Below are 24,382 nucleotides of genomic sequence, written 5' to 3'. Positions count from 1 at the left end.
GTTGTTTTCCCTGAATCATTGATTGTAAATGGAAATGCCATGAGGTTCTCAGTTTCCTGTCCTGTGGAGCAGCAGGGCCTGCTTGGCCTATTAACATTTTACATTTTCAAGGCGTTTCAGATGTTTACACAGTTTAGAATAGCAGAGGCAGGGGCGGTTTCTCCTCTAGGGCTAAGAGGCTGCCCCCGCCCCCGACATTCCTGCAGGTCAAAGTTGAAAAAATGTTAAATAGATCCATTTGTTTAGAGATACGATTTGTATCTCTAAACAAATGTATTTAACTCTGGGCTGTCTGTCCCAGGCTGCCTGCCCCGCCTCGCTTTGAAGTAGGAGATGGAAACCAGGCAGTAAATCAACTTTTCTGCACTGTTCCGCAGGGCTTAGCTTTCGAAAGCCCTTCATTTCTATTACGGTCTACAGTGTACCCACTATTGGGCAGTGATGCTTTCAGCGTCATGGTTTCGGACGCTGGAGTTGTCCATCCCTGCGTGAGGGCAGGCATCTGTCATTCACAGGCTTCGATCCCACCCTTTCCCATTCGTCATGCTGTATGAGTGAATGCAAGCACGATTGGTTTAGTGCCTTGTCCTTGGTAATGGTAAGTGTTATAATGCTAACCTTGGGTTATTTATATTGTTCTGAGACCCCTTGTCAGCTTAACCTCCCCCACTTTGTCACCCCAGGCCCTGGTTGCAGATCACTGGCCCCTTCAGAAGTGGATCTGCTGTATTTGTTCCTCTAAATTGTGATGAGCAGGGTTCTGATTTCCCTTGCAAAGTTCATCCACATATCCGAGTCAAGCTTAAAGCTAGAAATGTGTGTTCACAGGAACGGCAGTTATCTGCTTATGGGTTAAAACTGGCCCTATCTTCATGCCCTTACCATCAATGACAAAAGCATGGATTGAGGTAATGTGTGTCAGTGATTTAGTTCCTCTCTTTTTTCATGTTTTACTTAATGTTGCATTCGCCAAGAGAGCTGGCTGTTTCATCATGCTCTGTTTCTGTATTTCTTTTTGTGCGTTTTATTACTCTTGCATAGTGCATACTTTGACTCGTGCCAGGTGTTTATGAGAGGCTTTGTTTGAGAGCACTACTGCTGAGACTGAAGGCAAAGCAAAGTGCCTGCCAGTGTGTTGGCGCCTCCGCAGAGCACATAGAACAATGGTCATGTATTCCAGCTACAATTTAAATTTAGTGTAAATGTGTGCGAAGGTTGTGCAAAGAGGTCAAAATATTTAGAAGGCAAAATCAAAAGGAAATAACGTGCTCAAATGTGTATGAGTGCAGTGTATGTTTGAGTTTGTAAAATGAGGGACATGTGAGGAACTGCATTCAGGTGACAGTGAAAAGAGGGTGCTGAAGAGGAAAGACAGGAGATTGAAAACATGCAGATGGATGAGATGTGCAGAGAAATAGGGCTTACATATCCAACATAAAGCACATATAACCGAAGGCCAAACTCCTTCCACAGGTTTTAATAATATTAAATTCCTATCCTCACAATTTCATAATGAAACATTTCCAATGTTAATTAGTTATAAGAAATCATTGTTGTTAATCATTTATCTTAAGCAGATATCAACTATTGACAGACTAAAAGGACTGACAAGTTTTTGATGTATGTCAGTTGTTGTGTTATATTTTTGGATGCAGTAACATCTCAGAGAGAAACCAAAATACAGGTCAGGTGGCACACTAAGGAAATCAGAGAAGTATTTATTTACATGTCCCTTTTAGAGAGCCCCCACCTTTTTAATCCCACTATAAGACCTGTCTGCACATATTTCTGTGGGCCTGATTGCAGCCAGCAGCTGTGGGTGCTTCCTGATGCCTGGTTAGAACATTAACTTTCAAAGTTGATGCCGCATGCAGTGCAAAACACTGCACAAGCACACACTTTAAAGGGCCTGAAGTTGTCACGAGGTACAGTTTGCACATTACAATAACTGTTGAACTTTTTATTGCAGTAAAGGGCAGTTTTTAATGTGTTTAACCCCTTCACTGCCAGGCCTTTTCCTCATCTGGTCCCAGGCATTTTTTGGCTATTTGGAGCAGATCGTGATTAGGCCCTCATAACTTTTTGTCCACATAAGCTACCCATGCCAAAGTTGCGACCTTTTTTTCGAACAGCCTAGCGATTCTAGAGGTAGCCAGAGTTTGTGGGTTCCCTAAAGCAGACCAAGAAGTTAGCCAAAACACAGCAAAAAGTTAATTTAAAAAACAAATGGGAAAAAAGGGCTGCAGATGAAAGCTTGTGGCTTTTTCTCTGAAAATCGCATCAACAAAGGGTTTGCGGTGCTAATATCACCATCTTCCCAGCTTTCAGGAACAGGCAGACTTGAATCAGAAGACCACGTTTCAACAAAAGCTTGGCATTTTACTGGGACATTCCCCATTTTTACATTTTTTGTGTGCTTTTAGCCTCCTTCCAGTTAGTGTCAGAAACTGGTGTGAAACCAATGGTCGATCCCGGACAGATAATCAATTCTGAAAAGTAGACAACATTCTGAATTCACCAAGGGGTCATTTGTGTAGATCCTACAAGGTTTTCCTACAGAAAATAACAGCTGAAATAAAAAAAATATTGAAATTGAAGTGAAAAAAACACAAATTTTTCACCACGTTTTACTCTGCAACTTTGTCAGATTTTTTTAAAGCAATATACTGTTACGTCTGCTGGACTCTTCTGGTTGTGGGGATATATAGGGCTTGTAGGTTCATCAAGAACCCTAGGTACCCAGAGCCAATAAACGAGCTGCACCTTGCAATGGGTTTTTATTCTATACCGGGTATACAGCAATTCATTTGCTGAAATATAAAGAGTGAGAAATAGGTATCAAGAAAACCTTTGTATTTCCAAAATGAGCATAAGATAAGGTATTGAGAAACAGTAGTTACTTGCACACCTCTGAATTCTGGGGCCCCCATATTAACATGTGCATTGCAGTGCATTTCTCAAATAGACGTCTTTTTTACACACTGTCTTACATTTGGAACGAAAAAATGTTGTGAAAGACAAGGGGCAATAACACTTGTTCTTCTATTCTGTTTTTGCCCAAGTCTCCTTTTTCCTTTTTCCTCACATTTAGGTGACAGAAAGTTCTGGAATCTGAGAGGCGCCACAAATTTCCTTCCACTCAGCGTTCCCCCAATTCTCCCAATAAAAATGGTACCTCACTTGTGTGGGTACCCGCGACAGGAAATGCCCCAAAACACAACGTGGACACATCACATTTTCCCAAAGAAAACTGACCTGTTTTTTGCAAAGTGCCTAGCTGTGGATTTTGGCCTCTAGCTCAGCCGGCACCTAAGAAAACCTAGCAAACCTAGACATCTCTAAAAACTGGACACCTAGGGAAACCCAGGATGGGGTAACTTGTGGTGCTCTCACCAGGTTCTGTTACCCAGAATCCTTAGCAAACCTTTTCATTTGGCAAAAAACCTACTTTTTCCTCACATTTCGATGCTGCAAAGTTCTGGAATCTGAGGGGAGCCACAAACTTCCTTCTACCCGGCGTTCCCCCAGGTCTGCCGATAAAAATGGTACCTTACTTGTGTGGGTAGGCCTAGTGCCTGTGACAGGAAATGCCCCAAAACACTATGTGGACACATCAAAATTATCAAATACAAAACTACCTGTTTTTGAGGGGGGCACCTGTGTTTTTGGTCCTGGGATCAGCAGCCATCTAGGGAAACCTACCAAACCCAAACATTTCTGAAAACTAGACACCTGAGAGAATCCAGGGAGGTGTGACTTGCATGGATCCCCTATTGCAGTGGTTCCCAACCTTTTGACTTCTGTTGACCCCTATTTTATCAATACTGGAGCCCGGGGACCCCCAATGAATTATTATTGGAACCTGGGGACCCCCATTGAGTCATTACTGATAACTGGGACCTAATATTATTACATTTTTTAAGCAGTCGCGGACCCCCTGAGGAGGCTTCGCGGACCCCCAGGGGTTCTAGGCCCACAGGTTGGGAACCTTTGCCCTATTGTTTTCTTACTCAGAATCCTCGGCAGACCTCAAATTTAGCTAAAAAATGAAATCTTTCCCACATTTCTGTGTGGGATCACCACGCCGGCACACAATTCCTACCACCCAACGTTCCTCTCAGTCTTCCGGTAAAAATGATACCTCACTTGTGTAGGTGGGCCAAGTGCCTGTGAGAGGGAAGAGCCAAAAACATTAAAAAAATTAGGGGGGAACCAAAGCAGGTCCAAAAGGGCAGTTTGGAAAAAAAAAAAAATTAGGCTGACAAGTGAGGCAGATTTTTTATCGTTATAGATGCGACAATGATGGGTGGTAGGAATTTTGTGGATTCCTGCAGATTTGGGAAGGTTCCATCACAAAAATGTGCGAAAAATGTGTGATTTCCAGCAAAGTTGGAGGTTTGCAGGGCATTGTGGGTAAGAAGATGGTGTGGGGTGCATGTGAAGCACACCACTCTGGACTCACCCAGATGTTTAGTTTTCAGATGTGTCTAGGTTTTGGGTATTTTCCTACATGGCAGCGTCCCAAAGTCCTAAAAGTGCAGCCCTCATTCCAAGTGGGACAATTTTGAGAGTTAGACAAGCTCTCATGGCCCACATGTAAAACCAGAACCGAAATAATCAAATGTCCTCTTGCTTGCTATGGGATAAGATGTTTTAGTGTGCGGGTAAGAGCTGAAAAACTATTACCCCATTCAGTTGGGGTGGGGGCATACCCCGTGCCCATACTGGTTGGTAGCCACCACCGCACAATTTTTTTTTTATTCCCTGGCATCTAGTAGGTCTTCTGCCTCCCCCCCGGGGAGTGGATCGGGGATAATTGCCCCATCTACCCAATGGTGGACAGAACAGCTTTGGCCCCATTTATTTGGGGTGGGGGTACCCCACCCTCTTTTTAAAAAAAAAAAAACATTTCCCTGGTCTCTTGTGGGCTTTCTGTCCCCCCCTCCTTGGGTCAGATTGGCCTTCCAAAAATAGGCTGATCTGCCCACAAGGGGGGCAGATATGGCCAACAGTAATGTGCCCCCATGGGGAGCGACCCTTGCCCAAGAGGCTGCTCCCCCAAACAAAACACACATACACACACACCAATCCCTGGTTCCTAAGTGGTTTCTGCCCCCCCTGGCAGATCGGCCTACTAGAAATAGGAAGATCTGCCCCCAATGGGGGCAGAAATGGTCTATAATAAATCCACCCCCCCCCCCACAAGGGAGCAACCCTTTCCTAAGGGGTCACTCTCCTTGTGTGAAATTGGCACAAATCAAAATCCCTGGTGCCTACTGGATTCTGCCCATCAGCCTAATAAAAATAGGCCGATCTGCCCCCAAGGGGGGCAGAAATGACCTAAAATAAATTTGCCCCCCAGGGGAACGACCCTTGTCTAAGGAGTTGCTCCCCTTGCATTAAATTGATGCAAAAAAATCAGTGGTTTTTGCCCCCCTTGGGTTGCTGCCCAGCTTCCAGACTTGCTCTGAAAATAGTGAACACACCAATCTGAATCAAGCAGTCAGGTCTGGTCTCCAAAGCTACAGACCCCCTCATTGCATGTGTATGTCCCTTTGGTGGTCTTTTCTCCCTCTGCAACACCCTGGACTTGTAGCTAGTGGGGATATGTCCCCATACCTTGCTCCTTCCTCAGGCCCTTAGCAGCAATATGAGGCCTAGAAGAGCTATGGCCCAGGAATGGGAGTCCACAACACTTGTGCTGTTCATAGTCCTTCATCAGTCTTTTGTTTGCTGTTGAACGGATATGAGAGGAACAGAGGAAGGGACTTCAGAAAGTGATCTCTGCATTTTCTGAGACCTGTTCACTTTCCTTCTCTGACAATGCCTTTGCAATATGTTAGACATTGGTAGAGTGGTGGTCTAGCCAATAAACAAACAGGGAAAAGTGTTCCAGGGCTGAGCCAATGGTCTAGCTTGGCTCTAAGAGCCTCTGAACGAGCTGAGCCCTGAAAATGTTTGGCATGTAAATTATTCAACAAACATTATATAAGAATATGAAGAAATCTTTTAACATAAAAAAGTGTAGTTGTTTAACATGCAGAAGCGTTTCACCTTAGTACATCAGTTTATATGACTGCATTGCACGATAATTTTTAAGCGTGAACGTAGATACAATCCTGCCCTTGCCTTCACGGCAATGCTATCAGTAAGCTAAGAAGCAAGCAGTTGTATTCTGTACACTATGTATGCCTAGATTCTTATTATAAATGGAGCAACGTTCTATTGTATTAAAACAAATACTCGTTTTTTTGTACATTGCAAATCCTCAACTCACATATTTGAAGATGTTCACATGTCTGATAACGAAGAAAAAGGAAACTCAGTGAGATAAAATATTTGCCTGGGTCACAAAATGTAATCATGTGGGGAAGCCAGGATTGATTCAAGGTTTTCTTGTTTCCCATTATGCAGTTCAACCACTAGATGTTTACCTCTGTTTTTTTCAACATTAAAGGTTTATGCTTGGTTTTTAATTCTTAGAGCATGAGAATATGTGTGTTGGCAGACAGAAGTCACATGAAAACTCGGCTAATTTTGGGCTTGAGAATCCGAGAGCACCTTGAGCTGAGCCAGAGACATGCTTCTGGCTCTAGCATGGCTCGAGCCGTCAGTGGCTCACTCGCATCTAGCCATGAGTCTCAAGGACAGTACCAGAGGTAGAAAGGTCAAACCAGTGGTAGCAACTGCCACCATGGTGACCCCCAAAAGAAGTCCATGCAAGACCAAACTAGCAGGGGCAGCACCTCTGCTATGGCAGAGAAGCGTCGCCCCAATGCAGAAAGGCAGCAAAAAGCAGAAAAATAAAATGATAATAAAAGATTTTTTATTATCATTTTATTTTTCCATGGACTTTAAGGTGGCACCAGCATTCTCTGCATCAGCAGGGAGGAGGAGTGCCACGTGCACTCTAAGTGCGCATGTCAGTTTGGCCCTCCGTCTGAGGCTGGCCAGACTGACATGCGCAGTTAGAACTCACCACACGAGCTGTATTTCACAGCCATGTGGAGACCAAGCGCATGCTCCCACTCCCTAACTGAGCGGCATTTTAGCCCACTCAGGCCAATCCCGGCGCTTCTCTCATGCTGGGTAACAGCATGAGAGAAGCATCTGGAATGGGTGGGGAGGGGAGCAACAAAAGAAGAACTGAGGTGGTGAGGAACACGAAGGTGGCATCCAGCAGTGGCAGGTAAGTGTTTTTTTCCTTTATTATTATCTCTCCCCTCCCCTCGCCCCTCCGACAATTCCTGGCAGCAGCAGGACCAGATAGTCTAGCAAGATTGCTGGGCTGAAAAGGCAGTGGTTGGGAAAGTGAATTACTTTAACCTGTGTGAGTTATACGTAATCCCGGTGCATGGTGGGGGTTTTGATCTGATGTCTCTGGGTGATTTGCATCAACATAGATTTCTGATTTTTTCTTCGCAGTGATTTCAGTATCCAATAATATGCAAGGGAAAAAGCATCATGAGCAGATTCTTTTTGCGGTTGGCTTGTTTGGCTGTTTTAATTTTTGGGTGCTTTATGAAAGTATTTTAAAGTTCTGTTGAATGTCAGGTATTTTATCGATAAAGAAGCATGAATTTGTGGCAATATTTTTGGAAGTCAGTCTTGGCAATGCCTTGCGTGTGGGGTTTAACAAAGTGGCTGCAATTTTAAACAGCTGGGGTGAGATTTTCTCTTTTGCTTTTAGTGACGTTTGAAGTAAGATGATCTTTCCTAGACCTGATGAGGGCTTTTCAGCATTTTTCAGAGATCTTCTTGTAATGTTTGAGGTTGGTTGTGGTTTGTGATTTACTGCACTGATTCAGTTATTGAGTGTTTTCATTAGAGAATGTCTTCGAAGCAGCTATTGCTTTTCACTCTTTGCATTTTTATGTACAGGTGACCATGACTTCTATAGAGTGGAAGTGTTTTGATAGATGTACGTGTGGCTAATTTAGGGGCCTAATACAGTGACTGATTGGTAGCTTACTGTTTTTGGCTTGAGTGGATGAGAGTGAGGCTAGTATACCAATGGTCAGTCCAAGGCCGTAGACAAATCGTTGAAGTCCATTGTGGTCATGAGTAAGTTCAGTTGCAAGACCAGGTCAAGTGTCTCTGATGTTAATGGGCATTCAGTGCTGGACTTATTGACTCTGGGTTTGGTCTTTGCAGGTCTCCAGCCGCCCTGCCCCATGTGGTGCTACGTGGTGGTTTTCCTAATCATCTGGTGCTTAGGATGGTTCCTCAGGGACAAACGGACCATTGACACCGTCACCAACAAGCATGTGTTCATCACCGGGTGCGACACAGGCTTTGGAAACCTACTGGCACGGCGACTTGACCGCAAAGGATTTAAGGTGCTGGCTGGCTGTTTGACCCAGAAGGGAGCTGACGATCTGCAGACGGGCACGTCCCCTAACTTGAAAACTACCCTACTGGACGTCACCAGCACCGAGAGCATCAAGCGAGCTGTGCAATGGGTGGCTGCAGAAGTGGGGGAGAAAGGTGAGGATGGAGAAGGGTCTCACTGCCCCTCAGTGACTGATTACTGGGTTTCAGTGTTCCACCACTGTCTGCTTCTTCTAACAAACCTGCAGGCTATACCATAATGTGATTGTTCTCTGGGATCCCCTTTACATCATTGTCTTTCTGTCTCCTGTACGACCTGCATAGTCTTCATCCAGTGCCATACTGTGACCGGACACCAGGTGTCATGAAATAACCAGTATCTACTCCATCCAGCAGCTTAGTTTGTGCTGTGCTATACTATGTCTGGACACCAGATGTCCCTGCTGCGCTTCTGTCTGCTGCCCATAACTGAAATGCAAAAGGTATAATGTGAATGTTCTCTGGAATCATCATTATACCATTGTCTGACTGCGCCAGGGACTTCAGCCAGAGCCATACTGTGACTGACCACCAGGCGTCCTAGCAAAACAAGTGTTTGCTCACTCCATGACCTGAGCCCATGCCATGTTCACTGGATATCAGGTGTTACTGCTGCACTTCTACTGTGAAAGTTTGGATAAATTACACAAAATTAAGAGTCATTATGCAAAGTGAATATTCACCATTTAGTGCTATATTTTAACACAAAATGCACCCTTGTATCAATTTTTGACACATGGACGGATTTTGCACTAAAACAATAGCACCAAAAATGCAACTTCCGCAAACAACAGCTATTTGCACTATATTTTTTTTTATTGTGAATGATGGTGTAACCAGGCAACTGGCATAATGGTGTAATTTTGGTAATTTTGCGTAGTAAGCATAGCCCGAAGTTCCCACAATCACACAAATTACACCCGCGTTATTAGGATTTCCCCCTTGCCTAATTGGCTGTCCCACAGTTGAAGTGGTGTCCGTCAGCTGCCTCCAGGTTCTCAACACGGCATATGCCGTACAGTGATATGGTCGCTGCTTCATTGGTTTCTTCTCTCTACTGACCTCAGTCAAGGTCATATTCCAAGGCTACTCGGTCACTGTTGCATGTGTATTTGACTCTATTCTCCCTTCAATTTATGCAGTACCGGGCCTGCCTCCAGGTCTCAACGTTGTTCTAGTGCCTGCTCCAAGGTCTCAAATAATGTGTATGTCACCACGAGGTGTCACTCCTGTTGGTGTCAATCTGTTCTCTTCTTAATCTCAGGCAAAGCCATACACTAATTTGTCACTAGATGTCCCCATTGCACCAGTGCATGACTATTCTCTTCTGAACATCAGTGATTTTCATGCCTTGACTAGCATCTCTTTATTGCTGCACCAGTGTGTGCATCATGCAGGACCATTTTCAATGCTATGCGCTGGCTGATTAATGACTGTATGTCACTGCTTCGCTGGTGTCTAACTCCTTCCAATGAAAGCACACCTAATGCCCTATTGTGATTGGAAACTGATGAACGGACAAGCATATACTCAGGAAACTTTTGTGGCCAAAAGTCTTCCCCACAGTGTATAGTGAGTGCATGACCACTATGTCACTGTTGATGGTGTGTCACTGCTCCGTCCAGAAGTCAAAGTAATGCCATACTGGACCTGTACATCGGGTGTCAGTACTTGGTCATTGTCTAGTCCCCCGCCATGCATGCACTGTGTGGCCACTGTGGTCATTGCCGCAAAGGAGCTGGCTTGCTCCCTGCAGCACATCAATCAGTGTCTTTCTGCCACTACCCTCCTGATGCAGTGCTTAATTTGAGCCGGTGGGTGTAGGTGGGGCCTACCAGCACTCATTTTTGGGGACTGACACTTATTTTTCCTCAACAGACTTTGATCCAGAACAAGAGAAAAAAAAACACAAAAGAGGGCAAGAAGAAGGAAGAAAAAACTGAAAAAAGGTTAGCAATGGAGATAGCAGGAATTAAATGGACCTGCAAGAGTGAGATAAGGAGGCAGGGAGTGTCCGGTCATGAAATAAAGAGTCATTATGCGGAAACAAGACAACACAGCTTTAGTATGCAACACCCCAACCTTTGGTAGCTCTGGCCATGGGCTTCTGAATAAAACTTTGGATCCCGACACTTGCTGTTTTTTTTTTTTAACAAGTTAAGCACTGACTGGATGTCACTCCGGCACCGCTGGTTCTCTATTTCTTTCAAAGCCCCAGGCTGTGCGACCACCCCCTCCGTAGACCTGCAAGGCTCCTCTTTTACCACTTTCTAGGCCTGCCTGAAAAATCCCCTGCTCCTGACTCAATTTAACACGCTCTCAACCTCTATTCACAACCTCGCTGCCGCATGGGTTATTTTTCCATAATCTCATTGACTTGAATTCCATTCTTGGTTTCTGACCGAATATGTATCAGGTTCCTTGGTCCCCCCTTACACTCGCCTCCTCTATAAGTTCCACAATATGGCTGGCACCAGTCTCTCTTTCCTTTTCTCAGCTCTTCAATGCGCACCTCGTGACACCAAGGCCCATATTTATACTTATTTAGCGCTACATTTGCTTTTTTGAAATTGTATTTTGTAAGTTTGCGCCGCTTTTGCGTAAAAAAATGACGCAAATGCGGCGCTAAAATATGGGCCCAAATGTGTGATCCTTTCCTTCTCTTCATTAATACCATACTGCCTCACTCTTTGCTTAGTATACACACCAACACATGGAACTTTGGATCGCTATATTCTATTCTCTCTCTTGAAATATGTGTGTGCTAATTACGCATTAATTATTAATTATGCATTAATGGATATCCAATCAGAAATACCTACCATAATCAAGGTCGACCACAATTTCCATTTGAAATGCGAATACTACTGCGATCTTTATGCAACCTACCCGATGAACAGATATTATTTATCCCACTATCCTGAAAAGCCTCCCACAAGTTATGGGATAATGTCTGCACTATGGAAAACGCCCCAAAATAAATAAACAGCTGTAAGTGCCCGCGTCTTTGGAGAGCAGACCCGGGGGGGTTTAGAGGAGCACCGGGGGTGGGGGGGCACAAGTAGGTATCAAACACAGACCCTCAGCGGCACAGGGGCAGCCGGGTGTAAACAGAGCATCGGGCTCCCACTGCTTTCCTATGAGGGTACCCCGGGGGTGACTTAGATGCTGCAGGCTGGGTCCAGGGGGTCGGTTCGGGAAAACCACAGGCTGGACAAGTAGGATGGCCACCTGCTGAACGTTGCTGCACCAGTGGTCAGGTTCTTCAAGGCCTGGGGGCTGTGAGTGCAGTGTACCTTTAGGCGTAGGATATCTTTGTCTGGAGCTTTCGAGGTCACGGGGTCCTCTGGATTCACACTGCAGGCGTTGTCGTGAGGGGGAGGAGAGGTCAACCTAGGGTGGGCACTTGCTCAGAATCACCTGGGGATCCTCTCTAGCCAGTTAGGCCACCTGGACATGGGCCGTGGGCATCAGGTACAGAGTGGCCAAGACTCGTAGATCCGAGGAAGTTTTGGAGTCCTTTGGTGTAGTTTCTTTTTGGACAGGGCCACTGTCCTCTGGAGTTCTTGACCCTTTGGGATGCAGGGCAATCCTCTGGAGCTTGGCAGAGGTCACTCGTCCCACAGGAGGCGTCACTGTTCTTGTGCAGGTTCTTTAAAGCAGGAGACAGGTGTGTAGGGCTGGGGCCAAGTCAATTTTCGTCTTCCTTCTTCTCTGCCGGTGTTTCAACTTAGCAGTCCTTCTTCTTTCTTCTCAGGTCACCAGGAACATGACAACTTGGGTTCAGGAGAGCTCTTAAATCCTGTATTTAGGGGCATTACAGGGTTCAGAGGGAATTAGCCAATGGCTACTGTCCCTGAGGGTGGTTACATCCTTTTTGTGTCCACTCTCTTTGGGGAGGGGGACACAAACCTAGGATGGACAATTCTGCAGTGAGGGGGTCACCTCAGCTCTGGACACCTTAGGGGTGGTACTAGCTGGGGTGGTCTCTCCTCCCTGTTTTCCCTAATTTTCCCGCCGGACTTGCCACCAAAAGTGAGGCTTTGTTCGGGGGGCGGGCAACTCCATCTGCTGGGGTGTTCTGGGGCACTATAACATGAGGCTTGAGCCTTTGAGGTCAGTTGTTACAGTTCCTGCAGTGGGGAGGTGTGAAGCACCTCTACCCAGGACAGGCTTAATTTCTGGCCACAGAGATCACAAAGGCTCTCACCCCATGTGGTCAGGAACTTGTCTGAAAGTGGCGGGATGACACAGACTGGTCAGTCCTACATTAGCAGTTTGGCTAACATACAAGGGGCATCTCTAAGATGCTCTCTGGGTGCATTTTTCAAGAAATCCAACACTGGCATCATTGTGAGTTTTTTGTACTGAGAAGTTTGACACCAAACTTCCCAGTGTTCAGTGAAGCCATTATTGAAGCTATGGAGTTCGTAATGACAAACTCCCAGACCATGAGGCATATTTATACTTGTTTTGCGGCGAATTAGCATCATTTTTTTTACGCAAATTTGGTGCAAAACGAACTCCATATTTATACTTTGGAGCTAGACCTGTCTAGTGCCAAAGTTATGGAGTTAAAGTCATTTTTTGGACGTGGAAACCTACCTTGCGTCAATGAGATGCAAGGTAGGCATTGCCGTGCAAAAAATGACTATGGCCTTAGCATCTTATTTATCCCCCATGCTAAAATCACGCAGGGGGTGGAGGAGAGGTCAAATAATGGTGCATGTGGTATGGATGGTTTTGCGTAAGAAAATGACGCAAGGCTGGTTAGAGTAATTATTTTTTTTACTGTAACCTGCTTGACATCATTGTTTGGTGCAAAAGCCCCTTCTCCCATACCGCCACCCCCACCCTGCTAACGCCATTTTTTTTACGCTAGCCCTCCCTTTGCGCCGGCTTGCACCATTCCATAAATATGGTGCCCGGCTGGCACTCAGGAATGGTGCAAGCTGGTGCAAAACATTTTGATGCAAAGCTGCGGTAGTGCAGTTTTGCACCACAAAGTATAAATATGCCCCCATATACTCAAGATGGCTAGACTGCACTTACAATGACCAAGAATGGACTTAGGCACTGTGGGGGCATATTGCGCATGCATCTATGCTCTCACCTGTGGTATAGTGCACCCTGCCTTAGGGCTCTAAGGCCTTCCTAGAGGGGTGACTTACCTATGCCATAGGCAGTAGTTTGTGGATATGACACCCTGAGAAGGGTGCCATGTCGACTTTGCCTTTTCTCCCCACCAGCACACACAAGCTGCAAAGGCGATTTGCATGTGCTTGGTGAGGGGTCCCCCAGGGTGGTATAACACATGCTGCAGCCCTTGGGGTACTTTTCTCGCCACAGGGCCCTCGGTACCATGGGTACCTTTTACAAGGGACTTAACTGTGTGCCATGGGTTTGCCAATTGTGGAAACAAAGGCACAAATTTTGGGAAAGGACACTGATGCTGGGGCCTGGTTAGCAGGATCCCAGCACACCCTCAATCAAAGTTGGCATGATATTAGGCAAAAAGTGTGGGGGAGTGGTAACCATGCCAACAGTGGCACTTTCCTACAACCACTTATTGCCTAGCCAATTTTATTTTACTATTATTCACTCTTTCCATAGGTCTAAGCACCTCATAAGAACATGAAAAGGTGTTTTGCTCTACAGTTATAATTTGTAAAATAATACTAGAATCTTCGCATAAGATTTTATTTGAAAAGTGTCATTTTGTGAAATTGGAATGTTGGATACATTTCAGTCTGTAAATGTGTATGTTTGTATAAAAAATATAAATTACTTTAGTTATTACTGCTCACATGTTCATGCCTTGTCATTAGCACCTGTGTTTTTTTCCAGGCCTTCACGCATTGGTTAATAATGCAGGTGTGGCCAATCCCATTGGACCAACAGAATGGATGACTGTCCATGACTACAGGAAGGTCATGGAGGTCAACACATTTGGGACAATCGAGGTCACCCTAAATTTCCTTCCCATGATCAAGAGGGCCACAGGGCGTGTGGTGAACATGGCCAGTGTCCTGGGTCGATTATCGGCTAATGGTGGAGGATACTGCGTGTCGAAATATGCAGTGGAGGCCTTCTCTGACAGCCTACGGTAAGTGCAGAGTACCTCCTGAAAACATGCCTGAACCTTTACTCTGTGCACATGACCTAACCAGTGCTGGTGACTTTACTTCCAAAAGACAACAAATAGACCCATTACAGAAGAGTGTGGCCCTTTACCAACTACAGGTGCCTTCAACAATGGCAGGTGATTGTGTGGCTTTGCCTACTACATGCGAATGCACCTCCAGCTGATCTCCACTCACTAAATGTGTGTCTGCACACTGAGAGTGAATGTATGGCCATTTTGATGGCTCTGTACCTGCAGGTAACTCTGGCAATTCAGGTGACCCTTCCTCTACATATAACCCAGCAGCTAGATATGAGAACACCCCCGAAGGTGACCTAGGGCCTCCTCAAAAAGGGAACATGCACAGCCTCAGAGCAGATTTGGTCTATTTGGAATTCATCAATAGGGTGCAGTTTGATTTCTATGGCACAGTGAGCACAGAACCAACATCTGGGCATATTGATCACACTTAGGGTGTGACTGACAAATAACAACAAGATGACAATGGAATGACTGAATTATTCAGTCACTAATGATTACTTAGTGCAGCATTCCAGTCCAGCATTTTTCACTCACCATGCTACTCCAGAAAGAGGCTTGTTTTTGTAAATCATTACCGACCTTGCTCTTCATGGAAACAGTCCATGCTAAGCTGTAAGGAAAGTCCCTCTAAAAGGGAACACAAGCAAGCTCAGACCCATTTTGGCCCAGTTGGGTCTCATCAGTAGGATGCAGCTTGAGGCCTTTGGCACAGTTGATGCCCTAAGTGTAGATGCCCTAAGTGTGAAGCGAGATGTGAATTCTGTGCTCACTGTGCCAAAGGACCCACTATGGGGCATATTTATACTTTTTGATGCAAAACTGCACTAATGCAGTTTTGCACCAAAACGTTTAGCACCGGCTTGCACCATTTCTGAGCACCAGCCGGGCACCATATTTATGGAATGGTGCAAGACGGTGTGCAAAGGGTAGGTTAGTGTAAAAAAAGAAAAATATGACATTAGCCGGGTGGGGCTGGCGGTATGGGAGATGGGTGTTTTGCACCAAAGAATTACAGTAAAAAAATAATGACTCTAACCAGCCTAGCATCATTTTCGGGCGCAAAACCATCCATACCACATGACTCCTTTCTTAGAAAAGACAAGAGTCATGCCCATCACTCCAGTGGCCAGCACAGGGGACCAGGGTCCCCTGGGCATGGTCATTGCACCCAGTGCCATGTAGGAGAGGACATTTCAGGGCCCCCAATGGCACTTTAAAAAAAATACCTATACTTACCTGGGATGGGGTCCCCCATCCTTCACTGTCACTATGGTGTGGGTGGGGGGTGTCCTTGGGGCCTGGGGAGGACACCTGTGGGCTTATTCCCTGGTGTTCCACCATGGAAATAGGCCCACAGGTCCCCTAACACCTGCCCTGACCCAGGTGTTAAATAATGGTGCAAAGCAATGCTTTGCACAATTATTTGACCCCTCCTCCCCCCATGCCTGATTTTGGCATGGGGGGATAAATAAGGCTCTAGGGCTATAGTCTTTTTTTGCATGGGAACGCCTACCTTGCATCTCATTAACTCAAAGTAGGTTTCCACGTCCAAAAAATGACTTTAACACCATAAATTTGGCGCTAGATGGGTCTAGTGCCAAAATATAAATATGAGTTAGGTTTGCACCAAATTTGCGTAAAAAAAAAAAAACCAAATTCGGCGCAAAACAAGTATAAATATGAACCTTTGTCTCTAGAGTTGTCCTTACTCTTGCAGATAACTTTGCCACTAACAGTGACTCCACCTATACAGGTGACCCTGCCTCTTCAAGTGACCCCGCCACTACAGGTGTCCACCTCTACAGGTAACCTGCTTTAACAGGTGACTCCAACTCTACGATCTCCCTGCCTCTGCAGGTGACTCACTCCTTCAGGCAACCCTACCTCTGTGGGTGAACCTACCTCTAACAGTAGCCTTGCTTTTACAGGTGACTTCACCCCTATAGGTGACCCTGCCTCCACAGGTGACCACTGACTCCACAAGTGACCTTTCTTCTGCAAGTAACTCCACCTCAAAGGCGAGTGTCAGATTTATGGTCCATTAATGACTCCATCCACACAGATCATGTTTCCCGCTAGCGGTGGTTCAACACTTTACATCTGATTTTGTTACATTACCAGGTACTAGTGAACATGTGACTCCGCCTCCCAAACTGACACTATGGCATTTCACCACAGAGATGCTGAACAGCATATGAGCTCTGATGCAGTCTCCATCACTGATGATGCTTGGCTTTCTTCTTTGTTGCAGGCGTGACATGTACCACTTCGGAGTGAAGGTATGCATCATTGAGCCTGGGTTCTTTAAGACCGCTGTCACCAGCTTGGATTCCATTGAGGACGCTCTGCAGAAGCTCTGGAACCAGATGGATCCTGATGCCAGGCGAACCTACGGAGATAAATATTTCCAAAACTGTACGTCTGGGCAAAGCAAAAATTATTTACTCTTTAAACATCCTGTCTCTCTCTCTACAGCTGCACCATCACACACTGCTCTTCTGTGGTATAGTCTTATCTAAGCGCTTAATTTATAAAGGGTGACCTAGGAGCATTCAGCCTAACAGAAGGCTCGAATGGCTTACCCTTTCCAGACCTTCTTAATAATTCTTCGTCTGAAATTAGGGACCGGCCGCAGCTCCTCCACTATGGTGGAAGAGTGTCGCCCCGTGCCAGCAGCAGGAGTTGCAAAATGAAAAATAAAAACTGTGTTTATTATCGTTTTTATTTTTCAGGGAAGCTGGGCCACGGGCGGTGACCGGGATGGAGGGGGAGTGCACAGCACTCCTCTCAGTGAGCATATATGTTTGGCCGGCCATCTCGGGCCAGCCATACACACATGCGCACTGGGCTCTGTCCAACTCAGCACTGGGCTGCAGGGTTAGACAGAGCAGGCAGAGGCTCCCTCTCTGCCTCGGAGCGCCAAGCCAGGGGCTCTATGGCCAATCCTAACACTGGTCTCATGCGAGAGCAGCATTGGGATTGGTCACAGGGCAGGCTGGGAGCCTGTGCCTGCAGCGAGTGGAGCAGGAGCCAGAAGAGCAGCTAGACGGTGGCGGCAGAGGTAAGTGTCTTTTTTTTTATTTTTATGTTGTGGGGCCCCCACCCCGCTGCTTTGCCCCTACAGGAGCCGCCCCTGTTAGTGACAATATTTGACTGCATGCCAGAGGGACTTTAGTGTGACAGTGAAAACATATAAAATTATGATACTTAAGCCACCGCAGCAGGAAGGAAGGTATAATCTCAGGCAAGGTAGAAGGCTAGCAAAGAGAACATGGGATACCAATATGAAAACTGAATAAGGAATCATTAATAAGGTCTGAACCATGGGCTTTAACTGATAGCCTAGTTCTGCCAAGGAGTGTGTATTATTACATGGAAAGTTGCACTTTCAGGGCGTCGATCAGCATTAACTCATAAAAGTCGGCGCTCTGTTTTTGTATGCCTGTAGTTTGCTTGCAGCTGGAGGAGAACTGAAAGTAACAATTCAAATTATGCACCTGACAAGAGTAACATGCTACCTGAACAAAAACAACACAACATTTTAGAACAAGCAAACACACAGAGGGAATGCAGGATTAATTAAAACATGTGAAATATAAGCAGGAGCGACATAGATTATTTTAACATGTTTTACACCCACAGTTAAAACTCGATCAGTGTCTCTGCATGAACAACTAAGGGCACGAATACAGGGTCTGAAAGGGAACCATTTCAATGTCCGTATTATATCACTACCGGGTCTGAGACCTGGGGATGAGTGAGAAGAAGGAACATAAGAAAGCAGAGCCTCGAAGGGTTGGGGTGATTATAATATAATTTGGGGACCCAGTGTGAAACCACTCAACTTCAACTGTAGAGATTCTGGGAATACACAAGCTTGGCAGATGGCTCCATGTTAATAGGCTACCGACGATCAATTCCTGACCTTTCGTTCAACAAAGCATTGTATTCTGGGAGTTTCATGGTGTCCTGTCTACATGTGAGCATCGTGGCGGCGATGGCCACTAAGGGAGGAGGGTACCAGATGTGTAGGGAACTCGGAATTTTAGGCCAGAATAGAAAAAGGGCACCGAAACAGAAAAGACAGTTTCAAGGGGTGGGTCATTTCGGAAGCTGGACTCTGGAGGCAGAGTGGAAGTGTGGCCATGATTTTGAGAGAGAGTTAAGGCTCACACTCAGAAATGAAGTCACCACATATTGACAGATAGGGCACAATTCACCATGCCTTTTGCACGACGAATTATTTTCAGGATTTTAGGGCCCTTGAGAACAAGATATTGTGGGGGGCACTGTGTGAAACAACTTTGCATTTTATCGCCCATTTTGTGCCTGCTGCCACCTGTGAGTAACACGCAGATGCAGAGAAAAAAGCCTATAGTTTTATGCTATGTATGGCGTGCGCCAGCATCATCTGCCATCGCTTACAATATTACACGGGGCAAAGGAGTAATGGGTAAGCCTCTCTTTCTGAGGCTAAATGTGAAAAAATAGCCTCCTGCCACCGACTGCACCACCCTGCGGGGCATATTTATACTCTGTTTGCGCTAAATGTGCATCAAAAATTTCAACGCACATTCGGCGCAAACCTTGCCCCATATTTAAACTTTTTCGGCCGAGCACACGGATGTCAAAATTCTGCCTTATGTCTCATTTTTTTGAAGCGGGAAACTGCCTTCCGTTAATCATATGCAAAGTAGGCGTTCCCTTCCGAAAAATGACTTTAAGGCCTGTGCGCCTTATTTATACCACAGCGTCATTTTGATGCACAGGAGGGGGTGGGCCTTAAAAAACGGCGCACAGCCTGTTGTGTGCCATTTTTTAACGCCTGGCTCAGGGCAGGCGTTAAGGGATCTGTGGGCTCAGAAGGAGTCCAGAGGTGCCCTCCCCTGCCCCCAGGGACACCCTCTGCCAGCCTCGCCCACCCCTAGAGGACACCCATGGATGGGGGGACCCATCCCAGGTAAGTAAAGGTAGGTTCAGGTAAGTATTTTTGTATATTTTTCTTAAGTGGCATAGGGGGGCCTAATTTGGGCCCCCCTACATGCCACTATGACCAATGACCATGCCCGGGGGCAGAAGTCTCCTGGGCATGGCCATTGGGCAAGGGGGCATGACTCCTGTCTTTGCTAAGACAGGAGTCATGTCCATGGGGATTGTGTGTCAAAAAATGGCGCAAGTCCGGTTTGAGGCATAATTTTTGCCTCAGACCTGACTTGCACCATTTTCTGACGCACAACCCCCATTTTCCCCTACGCCGGCGCTGCCTGTTGTGCGACATTTTTTTTTACTCAGACCAGTCCGCAGCGCCGGCTAACGTCATTCCTTAAACAAGGCGCCCGCATGGCGCGTTGGAATGGCGTTGACATTTTCGATGCACTACTGTGTTGGCGCTGTTGTGCGTCAAAAAGTATGAATATGGCCCTGAGTGTCTTCCTTCACCCACCCCTCCCAAAGGCGTGCTCTACATTGGAGCAGAGAGCCAGCACTGCACCGGCAGGCACTCAGAGAGCCCCCTCAGAGCAGCCTGGAATTCCTTCATGACATAGGAACAGTGTGAAACACTTCGTATTCCCCCCCTGCTGCTGCATTATAGCATTGATTTACCAGGTTTAGAACCTGCTGTTCACAGAAGTGGCGCTCGCTGACTGACATGCATAACAATACCTCTGCGCGTGGCAAAAGTAACACCTGCTAGTTGCAGCACCGTGAAGCAGTGAGACCCTGGCACCTAGCGCCCCATGAAATGCTCTATGAAACAAGAAGATATTAATATAATCATTCTTCCTTCCCTAGATCTGCGGGTGCAGCGGACAATAATGACCTTCATCTGTGACCCGGACATCTCCAAGGTGCCCAAGTGCATCGAGCACGCTCTGGAGGCTCGTCATCCTCGCACCCGCTACAGCCCCGGCTGGGATGCTAAGCTGGTCTGGATCCCGGGGTCCTACCTGCCTGCATTCATCATTGATGCCGTGCTGGCCTTCATCCTGCCTAAACCAGCACATCGGGCCCGCTAAGCGCCGGAGGCCCCCCAGGGCCAGCTGCAAGCCCCCAGGGGTGTAGTAAAACCCCTTATGTCCTGTGGATGCATCTGAGAGCCAGTGGAACCTGCAAAACAGTGGAGGGCCACGGGGGCCTGCTGGGGAAGCAGAGAATCCCTGGATGCAGCTACGACCCGGAGGACCCCAGGGATCAGACAAAAACCAACAGCAACATCCTCCTCTCATATTTGTACATTTTCTAGATAGAGTACTTCAGTAGTTCAAATTTTGTTCTTTCTTTTTTAACCTGATGATGAATAAAGATTATTTGATGATATTTGTGTTACTGAGTGTTTTTCCCAGGTCCTAGCAAGGCGTCATGGTGCTGTATGAAGTGATGACACCCCGCTGAAAAGAAATATGTATGTAAAATATCAACAGACGCACTCTGGGTCCCTTGCATGATACTGAGCTAGCCCCATGCCGGCCAATGGACATTAGCCTCTTGCCTCTGTGTGACACTGATCTGGGACCTGTCGTCTACTTGCCTGCTGCGCACACAACCACGTCAGCCCCCCCCCCAAAAACAAGAATGCCAAGGCCGGTTTATAAACTTTAAACTAATGTTATTAGAAACATTTACATATTGCTGAGTCCTGTGTAATCCGGTCCTTTCAACTTCTGATTGACTATTTTAAAGCATAGCACACACTGTCCCTGTGGTATATCAAATACATCTCATAATGGCCATGTGACCCAAGGTTGCTGTCCTCCACTCTTGTGATATTGAACCACTCTCATAGCCACCATCTGACCCAAGGACACTCTCCTCTGCTCTTGTGACATTGAAACATTATCATACCATCCACCCGACCAAGGGCATTCTCCTCCACTCGTGACATCGAACCAGCTTCATACTCACCATCTGACCAAGGACGCACTACCCCGGTCTTGTGATGTCAAAACAGTATGAAACTTGCAACTTTAATTCAAGTACCCTCATACCTTTGTAGGACACCATTTCTTCAACCTGAAACAATTAGATTATGAGGAACACAAAGCAACTCTTCTCCTAGGAATCTTTAAGCACATGTATTTTGGAGAATGATTTAGCTAGATTTATGCTCTACCCTGGGGCTGCTGTAGGACTCTTGTCATGGGGACGAGACTGCTGTTTTTGGGTGGCAACGCCACCGCATGTGGGGACTGAGTTTTATCCCACACCGTTTGATAGCTGTCGGCCTAACCCATTCGGCTAAATATTCTGTGACAATCTATTCCAGAACAGCAGTGGCCCCCTGCAAATGTCAAAGGGGGGCAGGGGGGAGAACAAGGAGGGTAAACAAAGATTTTTTTTTTTTAACTTATCTTTTTCACAGTTTCGCTGTTCCTCCGACTCCTGCCACCTCGCTCCTCTTTTAGTGTCCCAGCATTCACTGGGACACCAGCATAGGCTCCCCAGCAATCCTGGCACTGCTTTCATGCAAAAGCTAGCATAAAAGCAGCATCGGGATTGGTCTGAGCGGCTTGGACTGCCGCTCAGACACTACCCTGGGGCCTGTGCAGTTTCTCCAGCCCGGCTGATAAACACAGCCAGGCTGGAGAAACCTAAGTGCGCATGTGTGTTTGGCTGGCCTGAGATGGCCAGCCAAACACACATGCGCACTTAGGTGTGCTCTCCCCTCCTACCCCCTCCCATGGCCTGGGCCACCCCACCCCTCCCTGTGCTGCTGGCTCAAACACAGCCACGCTGGAGAAACCTTAGTGCACATCTGTGTTTGGCTGGCCTGAGACAGCCAGCCAAACACACATGTGCACTTAGGTGTGCTCTCACCTCCTCCCTCCTCCCATGGTTCAGCCCCACTCTTCCCCGTACTGCTGGCTGAGCCAGCAGATGAAAAATAAAACAATAGTGTAACTATTGTTTTATTTTTCATCCTTTAGCCAGAGGGGCGATGCTCCTCTGCCATTGCGGAGGAGCCACCCCTAGTCCGGAGTCTGAAACGTATGGGGGTTTAGCTTAGGAACTGACTCCAGTGATGTGCCCCTCGGGGGCTATTAAAAGGCAAAGGTGTAAGCAAATGGAATGGAAATTCATGCAGCTGGCCTTATTGTTATCCAAACGGCGGGTGACCATCGCTTCGAAGAACACAGGGACCCAGCGCAAAGGGTTTGGCTTAAAAACATGAAGGAATGGGCCGTGGCAGAAGAAACACTGTTACAGCAGGTTAGATGGAATGACCATATCTAGGAAGACCTGCAGATATAGAGGGGGATTCTGATAATGTTAGAGGAAGTTGAGGAACCCATGCTTGATTACACCACAGGGACCCTGGGATAACCATTGCTCATACATGCAAAAGACAAACAGAAGCAGGATTTGGTTCAATACATTTTATTGAAGCAACTGCGTTCTATGTAAAAATGCATGAATTGCGATTATTAGGACAATGAAACACAACACTATTATGGTGACCAGAAAAGTGAAACAGATGAAAGGTCCCATCATTCTGTCACACGAGTGAATGTAAAATCCCTACCTGCACTACTAAAAATCTACATGACAGCTATAGCAATGTTAAACCTATTCTGCCCGTACCAGTCCCTGCAAATAATCCTCATCCCCATACCTAAGTGATAAGCAGGAGAGGACCTGTTGGTCTGCTGGCAGTGCTCCCGAGTGGATGGAGAGACGGCACCAAGTTCAGCGGAGCTGCGACAACCTGGTGAAGCATAACATGGCTGGCTGGAATGTCCCCTCGTAGTTGGGGGCAGAGTGTTGTTTTATAATAAAACATGTTGTTGTTCTGAGAACTGACCTGACATGATAATGCATCTTTTCTGTGTAAGGTAGACATTACACTCTTTGGACCGGCAATACTCAGTAAATAATCATGTACAGCCTTGGGCTGAGTACAAGATTATATGTAGTGCAAAATAACTAATAACACATTCTGTGTGAAACTGCAACTAACAATAATAAAAACATTACTGCTAAAATGAAGCTTCTACAAAAAGAATAAAAAAAGAATACATGAAATTAACTAGGTAAAAGGGCGCATGCCACATGCCTAGAGCTAAAGTAAATGTGCCCATGCAAAGTGCTAAAATAACCCCATGACAGGGCACCAACTTGCTGCTCACATTACCTGATTTTCTTTCTGTTATTTTCTTGAGCCTCAAGGCAATCTGTCCCATGTTCCTAATCTAGCCCTGCTTTACTTTGCCCTGATCTTGGACACATATTTCCACAAATGTTAAGTCTAATATTTCAATGGTCATAAAAGCATATCTTGGGTGCTCCAGCCTACCACAAAGTCCCTTGTGTAGATGGGACCTGTCACATCCTCTGTTCCTCCTGCCCTGATATTTTGAGATAACCAATCACAATGTAATTGTTTTCCATTCAGATCATTTGTACCTAACTCTATTTCAAGTGGAAATCCTGAAAATCTGGCATCCAGTCCTCATGGGCCCATGTTGGCCACCGCTGCTCTAACCACATCCTTCTGTGCCCAAAGTAGTTCTGCCTCTTGATGACAGATCAGGCGTAAAGATATAGAGCTAGGGGAAAATGCTACCTACGAGATGCAAAATTATTCCCCAGATTACATCCCCCTTTGTAACCTTTTCTCTTAAGTGATAGGTAAGCGTTGCACAATTCAGAAAAACACATTTGCCAGACCGGGGAAAGATAGTGGTGCTTTTACATCCTTGAAAACTGCTAGAACACTTCCAAATTGAAGCAGCATTATCATGATCCAAAGTAGGGGCAGATTTATCAATACTTCAAGCAGCACAGCAAGCCCCCTTCCTGCGCATTGTGACAATGAAAGGGCAGGAATGCGCCATATTTAACATTTTA

At 46.2% G+C, this 24,382-nt stretch overlaps 1 protein-coding gene across 3 annotated transcripts in view; it reads left to right on the top strand.

Annotated features, from left to right (window-relative positions):
* The window catches only part of RDH5 (retinol dehydrogenase 5), a 104,328-nt gene extending 83,476 nt beyond the window's left edge, over positions 1 to 20,852 (top strand). For all 3 annotated transcript variants that reach the window (XM_069230629.1, XM_069230628.1, XM_069230630.1), the window contains exons 2-5: positions 8,155 to 8,487; positions 14,218 to 14,476; positions 16,788 to 16,951; positions 20,330 to 20,852. In XM_069230629.1, the coding sequence (XP_069086730.1) occupies positions 8,175 to 8,487; positions 14,218 to 14,476; positions 16,788 to 16,951; positions 20,330 to 20,553 (960 nt within the window). In that variant the 5' untranslated portion in view covers positions 8,155 to 8,174 and the 3' untranslated portion in view covers positions 20,554 to 20,852. The remainder of the gene's footprint in view (positions 1 to 8,154; positions 8,488 to 14,217; positions 14,477 to 16,787; positions 16,952 to 20,329) is intronic.
* Positions 20,853 to 24,382: the final 3,530 nt, after the last annotated feature.

The sequence above is a fragment of the Pleurodeles waltl genome, chromosome 4_2 (genome assembly GCF_031143425.1).
Source record: "Pleurodeles waltl isolate 20211129_DDA chromosome 4_2, aPleWal1.hap1.20221129, whole genome shotgun sequence".
Lineage (NCBI taxonomy): Eukaryota > Metazoa > Chordata > Amphibia > Caudata > Salamandridae > Pleurodeles > Pleurodeles waltl.
The sequence above is the reverse complement of the archived record's forward strand: the minus strand, read 5'-3'. Positions and strand labels throughout refer to the sequence as shown.